Raw genomic sequence first — 21,416 nt, 5'->3', positions numbered from 1 at the left:
ATTTAACTTGTAAAGTGGAAAGTTAAGAGTTTTAAATAGAAGAAAATCAATAAGAAATTAGTATAAAATTTTAATTTAGTAAATAGGAACTGGAGTGAGTTTAAATTACTTGACTCCTTCCAAATTACTATATGGTCTAAAATAAAATAAATGTTTAAAATTACCATAAGGATGTCAGTTGAACTAATTAATACATTAAGAAGAATTCAAAACTTTATCCTCGCACTTTTCTATTAAGAATAACGTTATTCTGTAAAATAATTAGATAACATTGCTCTTTTTACAACACAATGGTGGTTCCATATTTTACTAGTATTAAATTATATAGAAATAAAAATTAATACCAAATATGTTGGAAGTCCCACATCGACTAGAGATAAGGCCAATTTATAATATATAAGTGGGGTGTAGACCTCACCTTACAAGCCGGTTTTGTGGAGTTGAGTTAGGCCTAGAACTCATTTCTAACATAGTATCATAGTCATGGTTAAAGCCTATCCTAGCGAATTCTAAGTGGGCATTTCTCTTTTCCTGAGGTGCATGACCTCACCTTACAAGCCGGTTTTGTGGGGTTAAGTTAGGCCTAAAACCCACTTCTAACAAAATAAATTATGAAGAAACTTTGAAATGTAAACTCTGATACAATATGAAGGTGAGAATGATGTGATGACAGTGGCATAAATCTTGACCCACCAGTTCAAGATGGGTCCTCTTCTGAAGGATTACAACATATATGGTCCATTGTCTGAGAGAACTATTATATTTCTTCTACTCTTTGTACTGAAAATGACATTAAAGACATATTCTGAATTGTTTGGACAGAAGCAAATGTTTCCTAGCAAAGATTTATCCTCTTCTCTCATCTCTTTTTGTAGCTAGACAAAACTCATAAATATATGTATCATGGAAAAAGAAACCGATTCATACGCTTTTCTCTAAGTTATATAGTATAAGTTGGGGCATGCTTAAATGTGTTCAACACTGTTGTTTCTGCGTGATCTCTTTGGAACTAGTGGGCCTTCCAAGGGTAAATTCTAGGTCTAGCGTCATATCGGAACGTGACAAAGTGCAAGATTCCAATTTCTCCTCCATGCAATTCGACAGGCCTCCATAATGCTGTCCACCCACCTGTTTAAATATTACTGTTACTCCAGTGTAATTAATTATTTTCAATTAAGATATATGCAGTACATGCAAACTGCACTGAAACTAGTAAAGCAATGTTTGAATCTATGGGTTCCTTCCAACTTACCATGGTTTGCTTTTCTCTCATATCAGAATACATTGAATTTATAATGGGGCTCTCTATGTAATTTATTGAATTTGTCTCCATCGATGATTGCCATGGCGTCCTGAGTGTAAAAAGTATGTGAAGAAATTAGTTAGGTAAAGAAGGTACGCAAACATGTCAAACCAACATAGTTAAGCTTATCTTTTTGTATAGAGGCAAGCAAAATGTCAGATCAATCCAAATACCCTTTTATGATCTCATAGCAATTAACTTGGAGTGAGAAGTGAAAAGGAAAAGGAAAGTCTAGGTTAATTATGAGAGAAGCCTACGTCGTGATACTGCTATATCAGTTTTACAAAGCTGAACTTGAACTTAATCAGCTTGTTCTGGTGATAATTTAATTAAGATCAGAGTTAAGTTTCTACGTTTCACAGTTGTCTCTGCCAAAGTTAAATCACTTCTCCCTAGATAATGACTTTTATGTACTTTACATTTTACTTGTACCTCTTTGTAAATGACTTAACATAAAAATTTGACGATGGAATATTACAGAAGAAAAAGACAGTGTACAGCAGTATTGTGAATCACTGCTAAATGCAATTATACTCACTGAGTGTGTATAAAAGTATAAGGAAAGTGAAAACTATAATGGACTATAAATATAATGTGGAAGGAACTGATAGATTATTAAGGTATAAGTATGCTGTTATACCGAATAAATGACATGGCGTAAACCTATAGAAACCTCTAGGTTTTCTTCTAGTGACTTTTAACCACTAGCTACAATCAATTTCTCTGGTCATATATATATATACATGCTTCAATATTAAATAAGTCTGTGATTAACATCAGCACACATCGAAACTATATTCAACAGTTCAAGATTAATTCTCTTAGGTTCAGTTCTATTTCACTTTGAAACAGATGACCACACCGTAACACTATATTTGTTACAGAACTGAATAAAAATGTATAAAAGAAAAATATTGATATCATATTCATGTAAAAAGTATACACAAGAACTTGTAATATTCCTTTTTCTTTGCATCTATCTTAAACATTATCTCTTAAAATCAGATAAGGGAAAATATTGGTGATATATATTTCAGACATAAAAGATGGAAAAATAGAGAAATTACTTTATTTTAATATCTCAAGTAATGCGATATATCAATCAATAAATGTGAAGGAAAAAAAGAGATATAGAAAAAATTGTACTAGCATACAGAAATCAACAGATAATACAGATATTATTGTTGTTATATCCATAATGCACATCATTTTGTTAGTTGTAAAATGTAAGGAAAATATAGATAAAATATACAATAGATATAATTTCATTAACAAAAATAGAAATACTAAATAATAAGAAAATAATTTCACTACAGCTGCACATAAACCTATTTGGTTTTTTGTTCTCATCTTAATCTTTAAATAATTATTTAACCAACTACATGTTAATGAAAGGAATTACAAATACAATATAATAAAAAAAAAACATGTCAAAATTTTATATAGAAGGTAAAATGAGAATAAAAACTATATAAATAAAAAAAAAATATTCTTATTGGTATAAATATTGTTTACATTCTCTCTTGAAGAAATTAATTAGGTTCAGATTATTTATGCTGAGAAAAGAAAGAATATTTGCACAGAAAAAAACTGAAATTATAGAAGAGAAGAGGCGTGAAATAGTGCAATGAATACCAGTGGGATTTTAGCAGCGGCTGTGGCAAATTTGGTCTCTCACAAGCTAAGGCTCCATGCAGATCGACAATCCCTGGCTTTTGGCTCAACCCTATACCTGTCTGCCCATGACCTGTAATTTCACCACCGGCGGTAGAACCATTATATATTCTTGCTTTATCAGACACCGCCTTAATAATTCACATGTAAACTTTAAAGTTGTAGTCCTATCCCAACCAGTTATGCACATATATTGTTCTTTCAGAACACACTTTTTTATATTTTTTCTTTCCTTTTAATTATCATATCTCTTATTCTACCTCATAACTAGTCTTCTTTTGGACTGTTCAAACTTGTTTATTTATTGGTTCAGTTCCAAAAAACATTAAACTTTGAAGATCATAGCAACTCTTTTATCAAACAAAAAGAGTCAGAGGAAAAGTTTTAGGAATACAATTTCTGAATTTTTTATTCAAAACAGTACTAGAACAAATCATGGGCTGCCACACTCGAATCACCAAGGATTTCAAACAAAGAGAATAACAATAATAGAAGAAACGAAAATGGGGTCCTTGAGAGGGAACATCCAACTACCTGCGCTGCTTTTGTCAGAGCTCTTCACTGTTCTATACATCTGCATGAACATCCCGCATGAAATAAAATGAGAAGAAAAGTCCACAACGCTAAGATTAGCATCTAGATACCTCTTTGTCCTTAGTTTTTGTTCTAGCTTCCCCACTACGGGAGGCAATGACTAAGGAACTTTATATGTTTGTTTTGTAAAGTCAGAAAATAAAAAGAAAATTTCATTAATTACCACGAAAAAGGAACCAGGGAGAATGCAGAGAGATAGAAACAGTAAGCCCACCTGCAAGTGACTCTTCACGTGAGCTAGAGTTAGATCCTTCACGTTCATTAACTCTAACACAGACTTCGGAGTTGCCCCTGCCACCAACAAAACATGCAACCAAAACGAATTAACGAGAGTAATATGATATCAAACTTTCATAAAAGAATGATGATCAAACTAATCCTTCAAGGCTTAAAAAATGGTCTGCAGTCACTATTCCCGCCGAGACATCATGGTTTCGAGGGTTTCTTCCACCACAACTAGAACTTGCATTTGTCTGCAATTCCACACAACGTCAAAGATCGCAAGAAACAGTGACCGCGGTTACAACCACTGTTTAAAACCTGAATCATAGCTTGCAAACTATGCTTAGATCGTTGAGTTGGTGATTTACTTTCATGTCCACCAAGAAGCTGAACCACATGAACAAAGTGAGCGTGGAGGGTAGTGGTCCATCTCATTCTAGGAGCTCTCGAGCTTCTTTTAACACCTTGAATGCCTCTAGCATTTCGTTTGAAATCAACGGTGTTGGTCTGAGGTTGGTAGTTGTGGAGGTGATTGAAGTTTCTCGACACAGCTCCTTGTATAGGATAAGGATTCAAACTTTCCCTTCCAGAGCCTAAGCTCAATGTCGGTTCACGATGACCAAGGTTGTAGACAATGTGGCGAAAACCATTTTCATGGCTTAAATCGCTTCCACTGCTACCAGAATCCGAGGTTGAGCACAGATCGGTGTAAAGCGTTTTGGTGGTTAATGTGAATCCGCTGCAGCTTGTTTCCAGTTGTTTAGCGTCAGGATCTGAAGTGAATGGAGGGCTGATGTTTAAGGAGAGGTCTGGCTCTGGCAAAGGTGCAAAGGTTGGCATTACAGCGTGCGGAGTGGTGCACATAGGGATTGTAGAGATCTGGAATATCAGTTACAGAAGTGGGCAGTGAGGTGGTACAATTACATAAGAAAGGAAAAGAATGTGGAAATGACACAGTGAATCAAATATAGTAAGACATAGAAAGTAGGAGGAAATGCTGAGGGAAATATGAAGAAGAGAATAGAGTGAATGATTGAAGGAGGTAATTAAAAAAAAGAAAGGTAGAGTAACCGAGTAACACTCACTGGTGTACCGTTGTTCCAATTTAAAAGTGGTTTTGAGTACGAGCTCATGACGTACAATTGCATTAAATAGTCAAAAGAGTCCTATCTGGTTCAAACAGAAGTGTTTATTGTAAAGAATGGTTGAAGTGTCTATAAATAAAGAAAAGATTTGTGTTTTATAAATGGATGTGTTAATGGTATGACTGGGGGAGAGGTGGTGGTGGGCTTTTTAAGTAGCATCCTAGTAGGGATGAAGGACGACACGGAAAGTTGTAATCAAAGCAGTGACGAAACAATGTTTAATAGTGCAGAGACTAGTTGCCACCAGCAGGGAAAGAGAATTGATGGGAGTTGTTTGTTTGGGATGGTTGTTTGAACGAAAAGGTAGCGAAAAAAGGAGTAGTTATTTATGGAAGCTGGGGATTAGTCATCAATAAGAAAGGACTGTGTGTGCAGAGAGTAAGAGAAGGAAATAGAGAAGCAGGTAAGTGCAGTGCAGTGCAGCAGTAAAATGTTTTTCATTTTCTTTTTACTTAATGAGGTTGGGGTGATATAATTGTGGTTTTGTCAGGAATGGTTGGAATTGAAGAAAAACAAAATGAGTACTATTCAAGGGAATATTGGAATGGGAATTGGAGTCTCCCTATAACGTTGATGGATTGCGACGACCCATTAAAATTCCCTGCTCTTTTTGTTTCAAAATCGAGGTTTAGTTTATCTCTTTTTAATACCATTTTCTTTAATAGGAATATTCTCGTTTTATCAAACACTGACATGCAGTCCAAAATGTAGCTGCTTAAACTTATCCTCACCCACGATGCATTCTTCAATGGCTGCCTCATGCAGCGTTAAACCTCTTCACCTTCTATTATTGTCCATCAAACACGCAAGATGACACAAATATGGAGTAGAGAGAAACCATACCAGGACTGTTTTTTTCACATGAATATGTTGGGAGAAATTATGGTGTTACAAAAATGTCTGTTCTATACATAATGTGATACAAAAATTCGATCAAACTCAAACCACTGCCAGCTATATATGATTTCTGATAATCATTTTGCTTAAGCTGATCTTCCAAAGCCCAGATTTGTAGTTATAATTGGTCAAACCGTTAGTCCGTCTACTTCACTTATTTGATATATTTATATATTAACTAAAAAATTGAAAAATAAATTATATATTAATGTAAAAATCATAGGTTTTTTCTGCATAAAAAATTAATAGTGAAAAGCTAAATAATAGCAATTCATGTGTAAATTTAACTTGGAAACTCTGTACTTAGAAAAAGCTACTGTTGAAAAAAATTAAATTATTTTTTCAACAAAAGGTTGACTCACGTAGATTTGTCTTGTTTTGATCTTCTTCTTTTTTTTTCAATATTTTTTGGGTTGTGCAACCAGTGTCTTAATCCGTTCGCAATTATTTGGGAACGGATAATGTGGTCTGATTTTTCCACATGATTTTCAGACTACATTTTTGGCTTTGTTCGAAAATATTTGAATAAATAGGATAAAGCCATGACATTATATAGTTCTATATGGTATAGATAATTCGCTGCCTCTAAATCCACAGACTATTTGTTCAAGTGCAGAAAATGAGATTCAATCCATCTTTAAGTTAATTTAATGAAGATAACCAACACCAGTTATTAATAATCGAAGTAAAATATTGCTTAGCAGTGTCCTGTATTAGAATGGTTTAGTAAATTGATTTGAATTTTGTAAGAATTTTTACACTAATTTAGTAAATGGGAACTTGTAATATGTAAGAACTTTCTTTGTAGTGTTTTTATTTCTATTTTATTTTATTTTTTAATTTAGTTTGTCTGAAAATTAATATTACATCGTTTTGGGTAAGGTGTATATTGTTTGGCCTGTAGTGGTACCGTCTTTAAGGTTGTAGCCTAACTCAATTATTTTCCATAAAATATCTTTTTTATCATTGACTAGATTTGATTGTAAGGCTAACTGGTGTCAGAATGGTGTCAAAAAATGGTGTCATTGACTAGATTTGACTACATTTTGACACGTGTGCAGTGTCAAAATGGTGTCAAAAAATGGTGTTAAAATTTTATTTTCCAACTTTTTTTTATTGGTTCCAACTTTATGTGGGGTAACAAATTGGTGACAAATTCTTTGTATTTAATATCTTATATTTTTTTTCTTTCGTGGTTTTTTTATTATTCTGTTAAGTTTTAGTGATTTCGAAGAAACATCACATAAAAATAATGAGTTTTGAACGTGAAATTTCGACTCACTTGAATTGTTGTATATAATAAAAATTATATTTAACTAGGATTATGTTTGATGTTTCTCGTGGTTTTTAGTAAAATCATAATTCCAAATGGATTATTGATGATTTTTGAAACTCCGATTACTTCCTAGTCGTTTCGGAAACCCCGATTACTTTCCTACGGTTTGTAAAATCCGAATTACTTCTAACAATATGAACTTGTAGCAATTTGAAACCTTCGTAATGCCAATAATTAATTAGATTTTAGTGTTTTTTTTTGGGGGTTTTCAAATCCCCATTAATTTTTTTTTACTTTGTTGCATTACTTTTTTTTACTAATGTATATAAATCCCAAAACAAACAAAAAATTATAAAAAATAAAGATTTTACAATTTTGATCTTTATAATTTGCATCTAACATTGATAAAAGAAACAAAGAACAAATTCCACAACTTCAAAATCAAATAATATAAAACAAGATGTATATATAAGTTAAAACTATAGTGAATCATTATAATATCATTTGTTCTCGGTACTAAAATTATTAGAAAAATAATCAAAATAAATAATAATAATAATAAATATTATTATAATAGTAATTGTATAAGAATAAAACAAAAATATAAATAATAAAATAATCATCAAGTCAAACAAATAATAATAAAAATACGATGCAATCATAATTGAAGAAAAAAATAGAAATAGTTTTGGTTAAGGCGCTCAAAAGATTGTTTTTAGAGAGAAAACGCATTCAATGTATAAGGCAAAACAAAATTATATGAGTTTTCTTTTCAAATACAATAACTTATCAAATTGATCATTCAGTGAATGATTTCGGAACTTTATGAATACTAATATCTTAAAAGACAATATAAGAATGCTTTGTAAGAATTTATGTATTTATTATGTATTTTTTCTATGAACACCGATATCTTAAAAGATAATATAAAGGAGAAGACATAGAATGCTTTGTAAAAATTTATGTATTTTTATTATACAAATAAGTGGTATTTATAGTTAGAAGAGAGAAACTTAAAAAGTCAATTGTAAAAAATCTGAGTAGGAATATTTCCTTCATCAAATACTTAACAAAACACTTAGTTTTTTCTTTAATAAACATTCCATAATGTAAAATCGCCTTCTCCTGTTGAACTAGATGTGTGGAAGCCCGTCCAATATAGGTATAAGTCATCCATAAACAATCACTGTCTGCTTTTACTGAAAATGCAGAAACAGACATTGAAAATTAATTTATGTACTTCAAATTTTATAATACTTTTTCATTAATTTTTTAAAAAACTTAATTTAGTTGACTATATATACTTATATAATTTTTGACTTATAAACGTGAAAAATATTTTTTTTTTTGCAAATATCATGCCTTTATTGTTGTACCCAGCTAAGTTGGTGAGGAGCGCAGAAGGTTGGCAGCATAAACAGTTATGGAAGATAACGATGATTATTAAGAAAATAAGGATAACTTGATGTTCATGCCAATAATCTACACTACTCAAGAAGAATATCAGCATATATATTCGTATACATAATGCGTTCAGTACGACGAGTTGTTTTGCTGTTTCTTCCAAAACCTTGAAAAGCTTTAGCCATTTTGTCAAGCATGGCAGCTTTTAGGCAAGCAGACAGGTACGTAAATGGCACATTGTCATTATAAATTAGTCGTTGGTGTCATAATAATGCAGTGATGAGCAAACACGAGGGTCAAAGCTTCCTCCATTTTCAAACATGATTCAAAGCTATAACTCATCAGTAGAATAGGTTCTTTTTCTTTCATATATATATATATATATATATATATATATATATATATATATATATATATATATATATATATCAGATTATCAGTCACACCTATTCGCCTAAGAGGCTAAGAGCGATTGTAAGACCCAAAAGGACATGGATAGCCGTTGGTCGCAGAGCTGGACAAGGTCAAATACAGTACTAAACGAAGGAGAATGCAATCAGACCATACGTAAACCTAAATTTACACGTACAATTTAATGTTCTTGTTATGTACGTCACAAATACATCACCAACATTAATATTCTAAAATGTTTTTGACAATCCTTCATTTTATATTGATTGATGTTCTAGTATTTACAAAATTTATATTTTTACTGTGAAATGAAGTACTAATTTTTTTTTAGTAATTACTTTTAAATTTAATTACGAGAGAAAAAAAAGTCTTAAACAACAACAATCAAAATATGGAATAAATAACAAACTGAAAATCATGTTTGAACAAGGACCATGGACTCTGAAACTATAAATGATAATAAATGCTAGTACGTACTCATAGTCTCCATAGCGGCAAGTGATTATCAATGGGAATAGAATTATCCTTAGTAATTTATGAATAATTATCTGAGAAACGAAAAGTAAGGAGAGAAAAAAGAAGTTGGTAGAGAGATTGATTTGTGAGTGGGAATCTTTGGCAGGTGAAAGAGGTTTAATATGTGGGTATAGGCAGAGATAAGTGGTTGAAGAAGGGTAGCAGCTGAAAATACGTAGTGGATGCAGTAGCAGTGCATATGCAGTATGCAGGGGTCCACTCTGTTGCAGAAAAATCATGTGCCTGTAATCAGTTCTGTTCGCCATACCCAAAAGCTTATCTTCTTCTACTCAACTCCAAATTCTCCATTAAATATCACTCACCTTACCTCTCAGGGAACCATATCCATCCAATCCAACTTCATTTCAATTCAACCTTATAATACATCATCTTCTATCAATTATCTACAAGGTATTAGATTCCTTAATTAATACTAATTCATATTAGTTCCTTACCCAATACACATGAACTTCAAGATCCAAAAACTTCCAACAAAAACTAGCATTGTATATATGAACCCAACAACTCACATCACAAGGTTTCTTGTTCAATTAGTCTTATTTAATTCCTCAAGAACATCCATCCATAATATACTTTTTTATTTTTAATTTCTCAGTTAGTTTCATATATTAAATTGTTTTATTTTATTATTTCAATTTTTTTAATTTAATTTGTTACTTGAAAATCCAATAAATAACATAAAAATAAATTTTTTTCTATTCTTTTGTATTAATTTCTATTCAATTATTATTTTCTTATTTGTTGCATGGAAAACTAAGATAAATGTCAGTTTCTAAATACTAAATTTTAACCTGTTTTCCAGGCGGGAAAACAAATATTAGAATTAGGCCTCTTGAAAACTACAAATGAATTCCTTAATAAATAAAATACAACTGACTCGAGTTTGATTTTTTTTTTAAATTGAATTAAATGATATTACATAGTGTAAAAAAAATGTAATGAATTGTGATTTGTTGAACTTTTGAATTTGAATTAAATTTTTTACTAAAAAATTACTTATATTTTATTTAATAATACTCTCCTAACTCACATTTTTTTATCTTTACAATTTAGTTATTTTTACTAATTTAAAATTTGTAAGCTATATTCCCTATTTTACGCTATTTTGTGCAATCGTAATTTTTAATTAACTCTAAAATTGGTATTTTTTCTAATAATTTCATTAATTAATCCTTATTTTTAAACATGTTTAGTATCTCATATTATCTTTTATAAATCAAATTAACTAAATTAAAAGAATTACAATAATAAAATATTTAAAAGTACATGTACATAGACTATATCTATGCTAATACCATTTAAAACAAATATAAAACAGTTTATTTAAATATATTTTAAGTTAATATAGATATAATATTTGTAGTCTTTATAGTTTTTATTTTAAAATGTCTTTAGTAATTTTTAATCTATATTATCAATTACAACTATTTTAGTATTAAGTATATTAAATATTAATTAAACTATTTATAGTACATAATTCAGTTAACTTAAATATTTAATATTTTTAATAGATAAAAAAAATATGATCTGCAATTATTTTTATATATTGCAATTTACATTATTTAATAAATGTTTCGAATGAAAAATATAACTTGTGTGTTATAAGTTTGAGTTACAGGGAAGTAAACATTTACTGTGTTGTAAATAAGGCTGAAATCCTAGGTTTTAAGATTAAAAGGAACAGGTTTCTTGAAACCCAAATCAAAATTTAAGATTAACTGGGAAGTAGTCCCAAATATTACGTCATAAGTAGTAATTTGGAGCGGATAGAGGACAGAACAAGGAGAAGAAGGTGAAGTCGAAGAAGTTAGCGTGTTTCAGTGTTTTCTTCTCGTTTGGATCTGCAGAGAGAAGAGCCATGACTGTCTTTCACTTCTTTAACTGCGCGATTCTCACCTTCGGTCCCCACGCCGTCTACTATTCCGCCACGCCCTTGTAACTCTTTATTCTCTCTGTTTTTCTTTTATTCACAACTTGCGCGTCAGATCTATATACGTTTCTCGGGTTCATTTAAACTTCAATTGCTTAAACAACTAGCCCTAAACCTATCTATTTTATACTCAAATAACTTCGCTTGCTTCAATTGTTATAAAAAACTTTGTTTATGTAATGTTCTTTCAATGCATAGATGTAACCAATAAACTATCGGGAACCCTGTTCAATCTTCGATGAACTATAAATCTTGTGGGTGTGTTGAATTTTTGAATTCCCCCTTTTTACTGCGATGTCAAAACTAGGTCTTGTACGTTGGTTTAATGTGTTACTTAAGTAAGTAGTTTCAAAATGCAGATCTGAGTATGATACACTCGGCACCTCTATCAAAGCCGCTGTAGTTTATCTTGCGACGGCGTTAGTGAAGGTTTGTGAATACATTGATTTGTTAACTATTGTTGTGTCGTTGCACAAAGAAAGGTGACAATCTGACTTTTTTTTTGTCCGACACTCTGGCTGTGCAGCTTATTTGTTTAGCTACCTTTCTCAAGGTATCGGAGAGTGATAGCTTTGATCCGTATCAGGTATGTATGCGAATTGCCCCTTATGAATATGCTTGATTTGATTTATGTATACTGTCCATGTAGAGAGGTTGAATAACAAATTTTAATCTTTAAATGAAGACCGCGCATTTACGTTTTTATAGTATACCTGAGAGCAATTACAAATTCACAGACACTTAAAGTAGTTATTTCGAACACTGCATTGACATTTAGAAGCTATAATACTTTCTAGTTGTATTTTTGTGATTTTCCTTTTTAACCTTTATACCGATGTAAATTGAAATACCGTAAGAACTAGTTAAATCTGAGCATCTAAAATGACATGTATCTCTTATGAAACTTGATTTATATCTTGTAATTTAAGATTTTTAATTTACAGTAATTTCAAAGAGTTAATTATAGCTGTTTGTTTCATATCTTATGACGTTTAACATTTGCCATGCCCCTATGTTCACGTCGTATCTGAGTTTCCTAGCTAACACAACACAATTATTATTATGTCAAGTTTTGCTCAATTCATAGTTTTATCTTAAATTATAACGTTTAGATTGTGGAGACAGTGAAGTTTGATATCATACAAGCCATTGGGAATTTCCTATTACTTGTTAGAAGAACAGCCAAATTTTATAGGTGAACTGTTTTTTCGCAAAAATTAAATGAATAAATCAATGCTCAGTATCATCATATCATGCTTACATTATTTTTTCTGTTCTTTGATATTTTTGTTGAACTCTCGTTCACCATAATACTAGTATGCTCACCACTGAGACTTAGTGTGTATTGGCTACATGAACGTGGAGGGTACTTGTTAAAGTAGCATATATAGACACTGAAAGTAAGAGTATGGCATGCCAATATAAGAAGTAGGCAGGTGTTTTTAATAGTCATACTGATTTATCAGAATGAGAGCTGAATGGAGAGGAATGATACTTCTCCTTTCTAGTATTTTGTATGCTGAAGATTGCAAATTGCAACTGTGTTTATAACTTTTAATCCCTTCCCATATGCATGGAATCGGCATAAAATGAAACGCAAATCACAACTGAAATTAATAATATAAACAAGGTAACAAAACAAGAACCCAATACCTTTCAGCCTAGAGTGTAGTGAATAGGCTACTTGTCTGTGTATGCCCAGAAAGAAATCACCGTTTCATTTCCTACCAAATTAAGGACTCCGCATTCATGCATAATAGAGATGGAAATAAAATAATTCATTTTTCTTATGAAGTATCCTCTAAGATAGATACCCTTATATTTAAAGAGTTTGTTGTGCTGCCTATGTTCGAGGAATTATGGAGCACTTCTGGTGTAAGGAACTAATCTCCATATTTTCTTAGAATAATCCAAGTTTCTGTTGGACAACAAAATGAAGGCACATAACTTAACAATAGATGGCTGTCAATTTATAATTTGAAACCCTAGATACTCTCAATGTCTATTTAGAGACATTATTATTAAGATTTTGTCTCGAATGGTAACAAAGGCCTTTATTCTTCAGGAGTTTTTGAAGGCATTAATAGGTTTTATAGATGTTGCCGGGCTTTATTTTGCCTTGACCCAGTTGACTCACAGGAATATCTCGCAGAATCATAAATTTCAAGCAGTTGGACTTGGTATGTGTGAGAAGCTATACCATTTTCTACACTTTTGTTATATTTATGTATATCTTAAAGTGATACTCTTCTTCTAGGATCAACAATTTATGTTTCTTGTGTCACTTTACTTCTCTTATATCTGGGTCTTGGTGGCACTTTTCTTGTGACAGGCTGGGCGTTTGCTGACTCTGTACTGCATCGGTTGGCTCCTCTTTGGGTTGGGGCCAGAGGATTAGAATTTACTTGGGATTACATTCTCCAGGGCCTTGAGGCTAATGCGAATTTGGTATGTCCTGTGGTTTAGAGTCTTTTATTTTTTAGTTTTCTTTCTAATACTGAAATACAGTCCTCATCAGTATTGTTTTCCTGGAATTTGGAACTTCTTTTAATTCTACATTCATTTAAATGATGAGATTGTTTGTCTATGTTGGTTAAGTGTTATTAGTGAAAACACGACTTAATTCATGTGCAGTTTGTAGCATATGTATTATGTGTAACTTTAAATGTTTCTGCCCTTGCCTCTGTACAGGTGTTGAGCATATCCCTTGCTGCACTTGGATCTTTGATGTGGCTTCGAAAAAATAAGCCAAAGACCCTCATCCCTATTATTTATTTGAGTGCCGGGATTGTAGCAACGATGCCATCTATCACAAGGTCTTTCCCCGATTCATTACAGTTACTGTTATGATATGTAAATGTGTAATTTCATATTCATATTAAAAAATTTCTACTATTTTTTCCTATGCAATACAAGTCTTTGGATTGAGAACCAAGCATAACATATGTCTTGAGCTTACCTCATCTCGCTGTGCAAATGTTCCATTACGATCCGATTGCTCATCATATGCTCTTGTACTAGTATTAGATATTTTACTTGGGTATATGGTAGTGTAATTATTTAGTCAGCCATTAAAAAATCATTTTATACGTCATTTAGTGAAGTGTGATATTTGATGAACTATGTCTTCTGCAGCTATCTGAGGCGTGGATTGGGGTGGCACTTTCCTAAAGTGGTAGGCTTTGAGCTGTTCACATCTCTGGTGATGGCTTTTATTAGCTGGCAACTGTTTGCTGCGTGTCAGAGACCCTCGGTGTGAGAAAGCTGTTTGCACAATGTTAGAATCCTGGTTAACTATTTTCTGGCTGGAGTTTTGGTCCAGAGTCATCTGCTTCTTTTGGCAGCCGCGATGATTTTAGTTTCATAAATGTTTTATCAATTGTAGTTTCTTAATAGTTTGATTAAATTTAACACGCTTATTTATCTTACGGTAGAATGTTGACTGCTGCAATTCATTAGAAATTTTTGTCATCATCTGGGATAACAGGTTGCAAACACTTTATGTTTGAAACTCCGTAGGATTTCCCATTTTTAACCCACGCCCTGCCCATTATTGACCCACCCATGCCTTGTCTATCCCAAACTCCAGTTTTTAGAATGCTGGCTGCAAACAAATCATTGTGAAACAACTTACGAAATTTTATATTAACAGGGGTTCGTTTGCTGTCCATGCCCACCCACGTCGCACAAATTCACCTAACGAGTCAAGACTATATGTTTCGATGGTTGTGGTAACGTGGGACATTTTCTATGTATCAATCAGCATATATGCAGTTTTACCGGCTTGTTTTAACTGGTTTCACTAAATTTCGACACATACCTATGATTTTATATCCTTAATTTGAGATGCGATTTGAAAGAATGTGTTTAGCATCAAATCATTTTCTGGTGACATAATAGTATTTTGGTCGGAGCACCAGCCTCGTGTGTTAATGAAACTGAAGCGGAAGGTTGCAATACATTTCTCCGCAGTTTTAAAATGCAAAAGTTCCATTTAAGAACATCTGCAAAGCTATATTTTCTTTTTTATTTACACGCCATTAGCCCTGTGATGAGTAAAACACTCGAAGCAATCTGTAATTTGATGTGAGACGATTCAAAGAAATTGCGAGCGCGGTTAAATTAAATCTTTAAAATTCATATTAATCTGCGAAAATACGAAGATTATGTTTAATCATTGTAAAAAAGAATGCAATATTGACGTGTTTGTCTTTATTTTTAAAAATTGTCAAGCACAAAGATAACTGGAAATGCTTAATTGTACGTAAGGTGTGGGCACTTTAAGAATAATTTTAAAAAATAATTTGGTATGCAGCCCAGAGGCCGAAACATCATAGGTTGGAAGGAGAGGTTTGGTAATGCAGCAGTTGAAGGCAATAAATTATTGACGAGAGATAATCCAATTACGAAGTAAACAAGAAAACGATGAAATTTCAGAAATAGATATACAAGTCATAATGAAAAGAAGAACAGGCGAAGCATGAAATATAGAAGGAACATATAGTGTGGATATTAATTAATTACTTGGTTTCACTCTGCCTCAGACTCCTCCACCCACGCTTCAACTCGCAGGAGCACGAAGCCAACAGCAACCCCCACAAGAACAAGGCCATTGATGATAGCAGCAATTGTGAATATCTCACCGGCGGCATTGCAAGTGGATGAAAGCGCTCCTCCTCCCTTTCCTTTTCCATTGGATGCTGTTGCTTTCACCGAGCTCACAATCTTGGCGAAACCCTTCTCAGTGCTCAAGGGTAGTCCCAAGGCCACAACATCATTGCTAGCCTTGAGTCCCCCAAATGAATTAAGGCCTCTTATCTGTACCACTCTGTTCATTCTCTTCTTGGTCTTGGCAGGTGAGCTGACGACGGCTCCGCCGGTGATGTTCTGAGGACATACGACAGCTGTGGCCATGGCCATTTGATCCTCACTGCTACACACCAAATAATATTTTATCAACCAAAGCTGCAAATGGCTGGCGTATCACTCACTTCAGATCAAAAAAGTGGGTATTTATTTGGATAAGGAGCTCCCAGACTGATTGGCTGATAGGCCACGGATGAGGACTTCAGATTAGATGCTTATGAATAAAAGGAATGGTGGGTCACAACTCCACCCCATCACCACTTCTCAATTCAAATATTTTTTTCCATATTATCAATACCATTTTTAAATTTTAGAAAATTAAATACTGTTTATTTCTCTAAAAGTTTACCAGTTTTTTTCTTTTTTAACATTTAAAAAAAACTGTGATCAAATTCATTAAATTTGACATTTACCATCAGATATAGAAACTGAAAATACATTTATTTATTTTGTCTAACTAAATACTCTTAATATATACATTTATTTTCATGATATATATTTTATATTTTATATAAAATTATTTTAATAAATGATATTCTTTTAAAGTATCCAAATTTAATTTAAAAAGTATAAAATTACGAAAGATAGTGACGCCCAATTGTCCTAGTAAACACAGGTTTAGTGATAACGCAAAGGAATACGCACCATCTAGGTTTGCCTTTGTATTTTTTCTGCTTCCTTCTAAAAATAACTGTTGAAGATTCCATTTCTAATAGTTATTTGGCAAAATCATAATAAAAAATTTATTTTACAAATTAATTTATTTAAGACTTAACTCGTTTATCAACTTAATATCATACAGTTGTTTTATACAGTGATGATGTTTTTGTAAGACCAAATATATATCGTAAAGACTTTCAATACTATTACTTCACATATTCTCTCACTTTTATGTCAACATATCTTAAATTTTCAATTGTAAAAGACATTTTGAGGTTGAATTCAAGTCCAGCATTACATTGGTAATAATACATTATAATTTATTTATTCTATACATTGTGTTTATAGATCTTTGATCTTTTATTTGAATAAATCTGACCCACATACTTAATTAATAATCTGTTCATGTCCTTTAGTAATTACCTTAACTTACTGATCGATATAACATTGTTCTGACCAATTATATATAAATTAAGAACATTTCGAATTTAGATGACCAAGATATTTTCAAGAAATACATACAGTAAACATCCTACCAAGTGGGTTTTTTCTTGGTTTCTATTAAAGAAATTTGATGTCTTAAAAAATAATTATTAATAATTTTTGTCAATGAAAACCTAATCCTACAGGGAACTAAAGTAATATTTAAAAATAATAATTTTATTATATATTTTCAAATGAATAAAATAATTTTAAATTATTAATTGAAAAAATATATGTATAAAAGTAAATAATTCAAATATCTAAAAATATAAGTTAAAGATCAAACGATATTTTGAATCAAATACATGAATTTTAACCTTATTATGCAAGAAATATTATCAATTAAGCTTAAATAATAAGAAAATTATGCATATATATAAAGTATGAGAATACAAAGATTAATTTTTTTCACACAAAAAAAGAATGAAAGGTGGAACGTTAAACAAGAGAAGGCATGCAGTGGATGGATATTAACCACCAACAAGTGTTGACTTTGGTCTATGGTTTTGAAACAAAAATACATCTAAAAGGAAAAGCAGTGGAAGGAAGAAAAGGTTAAGAATAAGAAGAAAATAGAAAGAAAGAATATTGTCTATTTTTGTGTCCTGGAATTGAGAAATTGCAGCAGAGCCTCTCGTATGGCTTGTAACTTAACCTTTTCTTCACCTCTATAAGCACTCTTCCCCTTCCAACCTAATGCATCATCTCTCTCAGAATGGCCTCGAGCTTCTTTTTCTTACTCTCCCTATTCCTCTTCTCATCACTATCATCTTTCTCCCATGCACTTTCCGATGTTGAAGCCTCTTTCATTGCTCGTCGCCAAATGATGCATTTGGAGGAGAATGAGGACTTGCCCGACAACTACGTAAGTAACTACAAAACAAACCTAAAATTCTCTCACACCAGGCTAAAAGCTGCATACATTGCACTCGAGGCGTGGAAAAAAGCTATCTACTCAGACCCTTCAAATTTCACATCAAATTGGTCGGGCCAAGACGTTTGCTCCTACAATGGAGTTTTTTGTGCACAGGCTCTAGATGACAAAAATATCCAAGTTGTGGCTGGGATTGACCTTAACCATGCAGACATCGCAGGTTACATTCCCCCAGAAGTTGGTCTGTTAACTGACCTTGCACTTTTGCATATAAACTCCAACAGGTTTTGCGGGATCATCCCACACAGCTTTTCCAACCTTAAGATTCTCTATGAGCTAGACATCAGCAACAACCGCTTTGTCGGGCGGTTCCCTGAAATCGTGCTTGAAATTTCAGAACTCAGATACATTGACATCAGGTTCAATAACTTTGAAGGGGAATTGCCTCCAAAGCTTTTCACCAGAAGTTTCGACGCTATATTTTTGAACAACAACCGCTTCTCGTCCAATATTCCTGAGAACATAGGATCAACTCCAGCCACGGTTGTGGTTATTGCCAATAACAATTTCACAGGATGCGTGCCTTCCAGCGTCGGCCAAATGAAGTCGCTAAACGAGTTTGTTTTGGTCAACAACAACCTCACCGGTTGCTTGCCAGAAGAAATTGGAAAACTCGAAAAAGTTACGGTGTTTGACATAAGCTACAACAACTTCGTTGGCGTGTTGCCGAGGAACATGAATGGGCTTAAGAAGGTTGAGTACTTGTCCGTTTCACATAACAAGTTTACAGGTTTTGTCCCTCGTAATGTTTGCAGCTTGCCCCATTTGGTGAACTTCACATTCGCCGATAACTATTTCAACGGAGAGGAAGAAGGTTGCGTACCTCAAAAGAAAGAACCTCTGTTGGAGGATGAGAATAATTGCATACCAGATAGGCCAAAGCAAAAACAGTCAAACGTTTGTAACGAGGTGATAAGCAAGCCTGTGGATTGTAGCAAAACCAAGTGTGGCCATGGGGGCTCTCCATCTTCCGGTTCTCCATCAACGCCGTCTAAGTCACCCTCGCCACCTAAAAGTGAGAAACAGACACCATCACCACAGCCCAAATCTCCACCCACCCCTTCACAACAACAACAGCCCAGCTCTCCCCCTCCCACACCTAAGCCACAACCACCACCTACCCCAACTCCACAACAACAACAACCCACTCCCCCCACGCCTCAACAACCCACACCCTCACCACCACCACAGGATGATACCCACAGCGAATCACCCAAGAACCGAGAAAGAACTCCACCACCTGTCCACTCTCCTCCACCACCTGTCTACTCTCCTCCACCACCTGTCCACTCCCCACCACCCCCTGTTCAATCTCCACCCCCACCGGTTTACTCTCCACCCCCACCGGTTCACTCTCCTCCACCACCGGTTCAATCCCCTCCTCCCCCAGTGCATTCTCCACCACCACCCGTCCATTCTCCTCCCCCACCCGTTCACTCTCCTCCCCCACCCGTTCACTCTCCTCCCCCACCCGTCCAGTCTCCTCCTCCACCCGTCCAGTCTCCTCCTCCACCCGTCTTCTCTCCTCCTCCACCCGTCTTCTCTCCTCCCCCAGTTTACTCTCCACCTCCACCTGTTCTCTCTCCTCCTCCCCCAGTTCACTCTCCACCTCCACCTGTTCAATCTCCTCCTCCACCGGTTTACTCTCCTCCGCCACCTGTCCACTCTCCACCACCTCCAGTGTACTCTCCACCGCCACCAGTGCAGTCTCCACCACCTCCTACACCAACTCCTTCGCCTCCAGTCGACGACGTCGTCCTTCCCCCTCACTTCGGCTCTTCTTATGCTTCACCCCCTCCACCTATCATTGCCGGCTACTAGACCGGTTGCACATCTTTCTACCATTTCTACTAGTTCCTAGACATAAAGTTGCACTGTAAACATATAAACACAAAATTTTTTTTTTCTTCTTTTTCTTTAATGTAAATGTTATCCAATCTAGCTGAATGAGCTGATTGAAGATTATTTTATCCATAAAACGTTATGAAAGATAGAATAGTATTTATTATTTGATAATCTCTTTGTTTCCCCCTTCATCTTTAAAATAATAATATCTTAAACAATTTAATTGAATCAAATAATTGTCTGTATAACTAATATTTAATTTAACTATATTATATATCTCATAGTTTCAGAATAAGAAACTATAATTTTTATATAAAAAAAATTAACATACTTTCAATTTCTATTTATTCTAAAAATGTATTGCTACAAAAAAGGGAAGCTTCTGTGTTTCCGTGAGCACAACTTCAAAGTTGACATGCATGTTGTTCCTCTCATCAAAGATAAAAATAATGTGTCATTTTTTGAGGTGATTTTTTAGCCTCCATTAGATGTGATGCATTGTTGTTTAACTTGCTCTACATAACACCATCCTCGTGTCTTCCTGAGGCGATTTAAAATCTTACATTTGCTTTGAGATGTCATTAGTACCATTCTTTTTCTTTTTTAAATCATTATATTGGTTTATGTGTTTATTCTTTTAATTTTATTGCTTGTCCATTGAAAAATATTGAATACATATATAAAATAAAGTAATGCAAACAATTTACGATTTTTGTATATGTAACTGAAATTAGCATTCATAATAGAATAGGGTCTACTAGTTTTAAGAAAAGATGGTTATATAAAAAGGAAGGATATCTTATGCGTCAATAGTAAACATGCATACAAAATAAAAGTAGCCCATTTATCAATTTTAATAAAATGAAAAATCAATATAAGTTCCTTGATTTTCAAATATCCTCCTCTTAATGCTGATTATTTGTTTGTTCAATAACTAGGGGATTCACAAATGCACACAGTATTAATGAATTTCTTTTTTTTTTATAGTATTCAACTTTCTTATATCTAATCGAGTCATCAATTTATTGAAATATTTTTTTCTCTATGACCTACCAATCTATTATGCAATTTAAAGTAATGCAATTCTTTACATCAACTTTTTATGTATATAGAATATCATAAGTCATGAGTGTTTCGGTAAAGAAATAACCAATATAACTTATGAAAATTTGGGTAGAAAAACTAGTTTATATTCGCATAGGTTTTATATATATATATATATATATATATATATA

At 33.3% G+C, this 21,416-nt stretch overlaps 4 protein-coding genes across 4 annotated transcripts; 2 read left to right on the top strand and 2 right to left on the bottom strand.

The window, feature by feature from the left end:
• Positions 1 to 390: 390 nt before the first annotated feature.
• On the bottom strand, positions 391 to 5,348 carry LOC106760469 (probable transcription factor KAN4). The gene is made up of 7 exons (XM_014643899.2): positions 4,879 to 5,348; positions 4,162 to 4,672; positions 3,786 to 3,862; positions 3,512 to 3,551; positions 2,939 to 3,050; positions 1,253 to 1,352; positions 391 to 1,128 (listed from the first exon to the last, which is right to left on the bottom strand). The coding sequence occupies exons 1-7, from the start codon at positions 4,939 to 4,941 to the stop codon at positions 976 to 978; spliced, it is 1,056 nt and encodes a 351-aa protein (XP_014499385.2). The 5' UTR covers positions 4,942 to 5,348; the 3' UTR covers positions 391 to 975.
• A 5,833-nt stretch (positions 5,349 to 11,181) lies between these two features.
• LOC106762353 (transmembrane protein 147) lies at positions 11,182 to 14,928 on the top strand. Its single transcript, XM_014646222.2, has 7 exons — positions 11,182 to 11,398; positions 11,753 to 11,822; positions 11,920 to 11,979; positions 13,459 to 13,573; positions 13,726 to 13,841; positions 14,085 to 14,209; positions 14,529 to 14,928. Exons 1-7 carry the CDS (start codon positions 11,322 to 11,324, stop codon positions 14,650 to 14,652), a joined length of 687 nt encoding a protein of 228 aa, XP_014501708.1. The 5' UTR covers positions 11,182 to 11,321; the 3' UTR covers positions 14,653 to 14,928.
• An 832-nt stretch (positions 14,929 to 15,760) lies between these two features.
• LOC106762354 lies at positions 15,761 to 16,448 on the bottom strand. Its single transcript, XM_014646223.2, has one exon. The coding sequence runs from the start codon at positions 16,311 to 16,313 to the stop codon at positions 15,924 to 15,926; it is 390 nt and encodes a 129-aa protein (XP_014501709.1). The 5' UTR covers positions 16,314 to 16,448; the 3' UTR covers positions 15,761 to 15,923.
• Positions 16,449 to 18,012: 1,564 nt separating this feature from the next.
• LOC106761801 (pollen-specific leucine-rich repeat extensin-like protein 1) lies at positions 18,013 to 20,332 on the top strand. Its single transcript, XM_014645365.2, has one exon. It carries the CDS (start codon positions 18,118 to 18,120, stop codon positions 20,155 to 20,157), a length of 2,040 nt encoding a protein of 679 aa, XP_014500851.1. The 5' UTR covers positions 18,013 to 18,117; the 3' UTR covers positions 20,158 to 20,332.
• The last annotated feature ends 1,084 nt before the right edge of the window (positions 20,333 to 21,416 follow it).

This window comes from Vigna radiata, chromosome 5 (genome assembly GCF_000741045.1).
Source record: "Vigna radiata var. radiata cultivar VC1973A chromosome 5, Vradiata_ver6, whole genome shotgun sequence".
NCBI lineage: Eukaryota > Viridiplantae > Streptophyta > Magnoliopsida > Fabales > Fabaceae > Vigna > Vigna radiata.
Note: the sequence above shows the minus strand (reverse complement) of the source record. Positions and strands in the feature narration are given on the sequence as shown.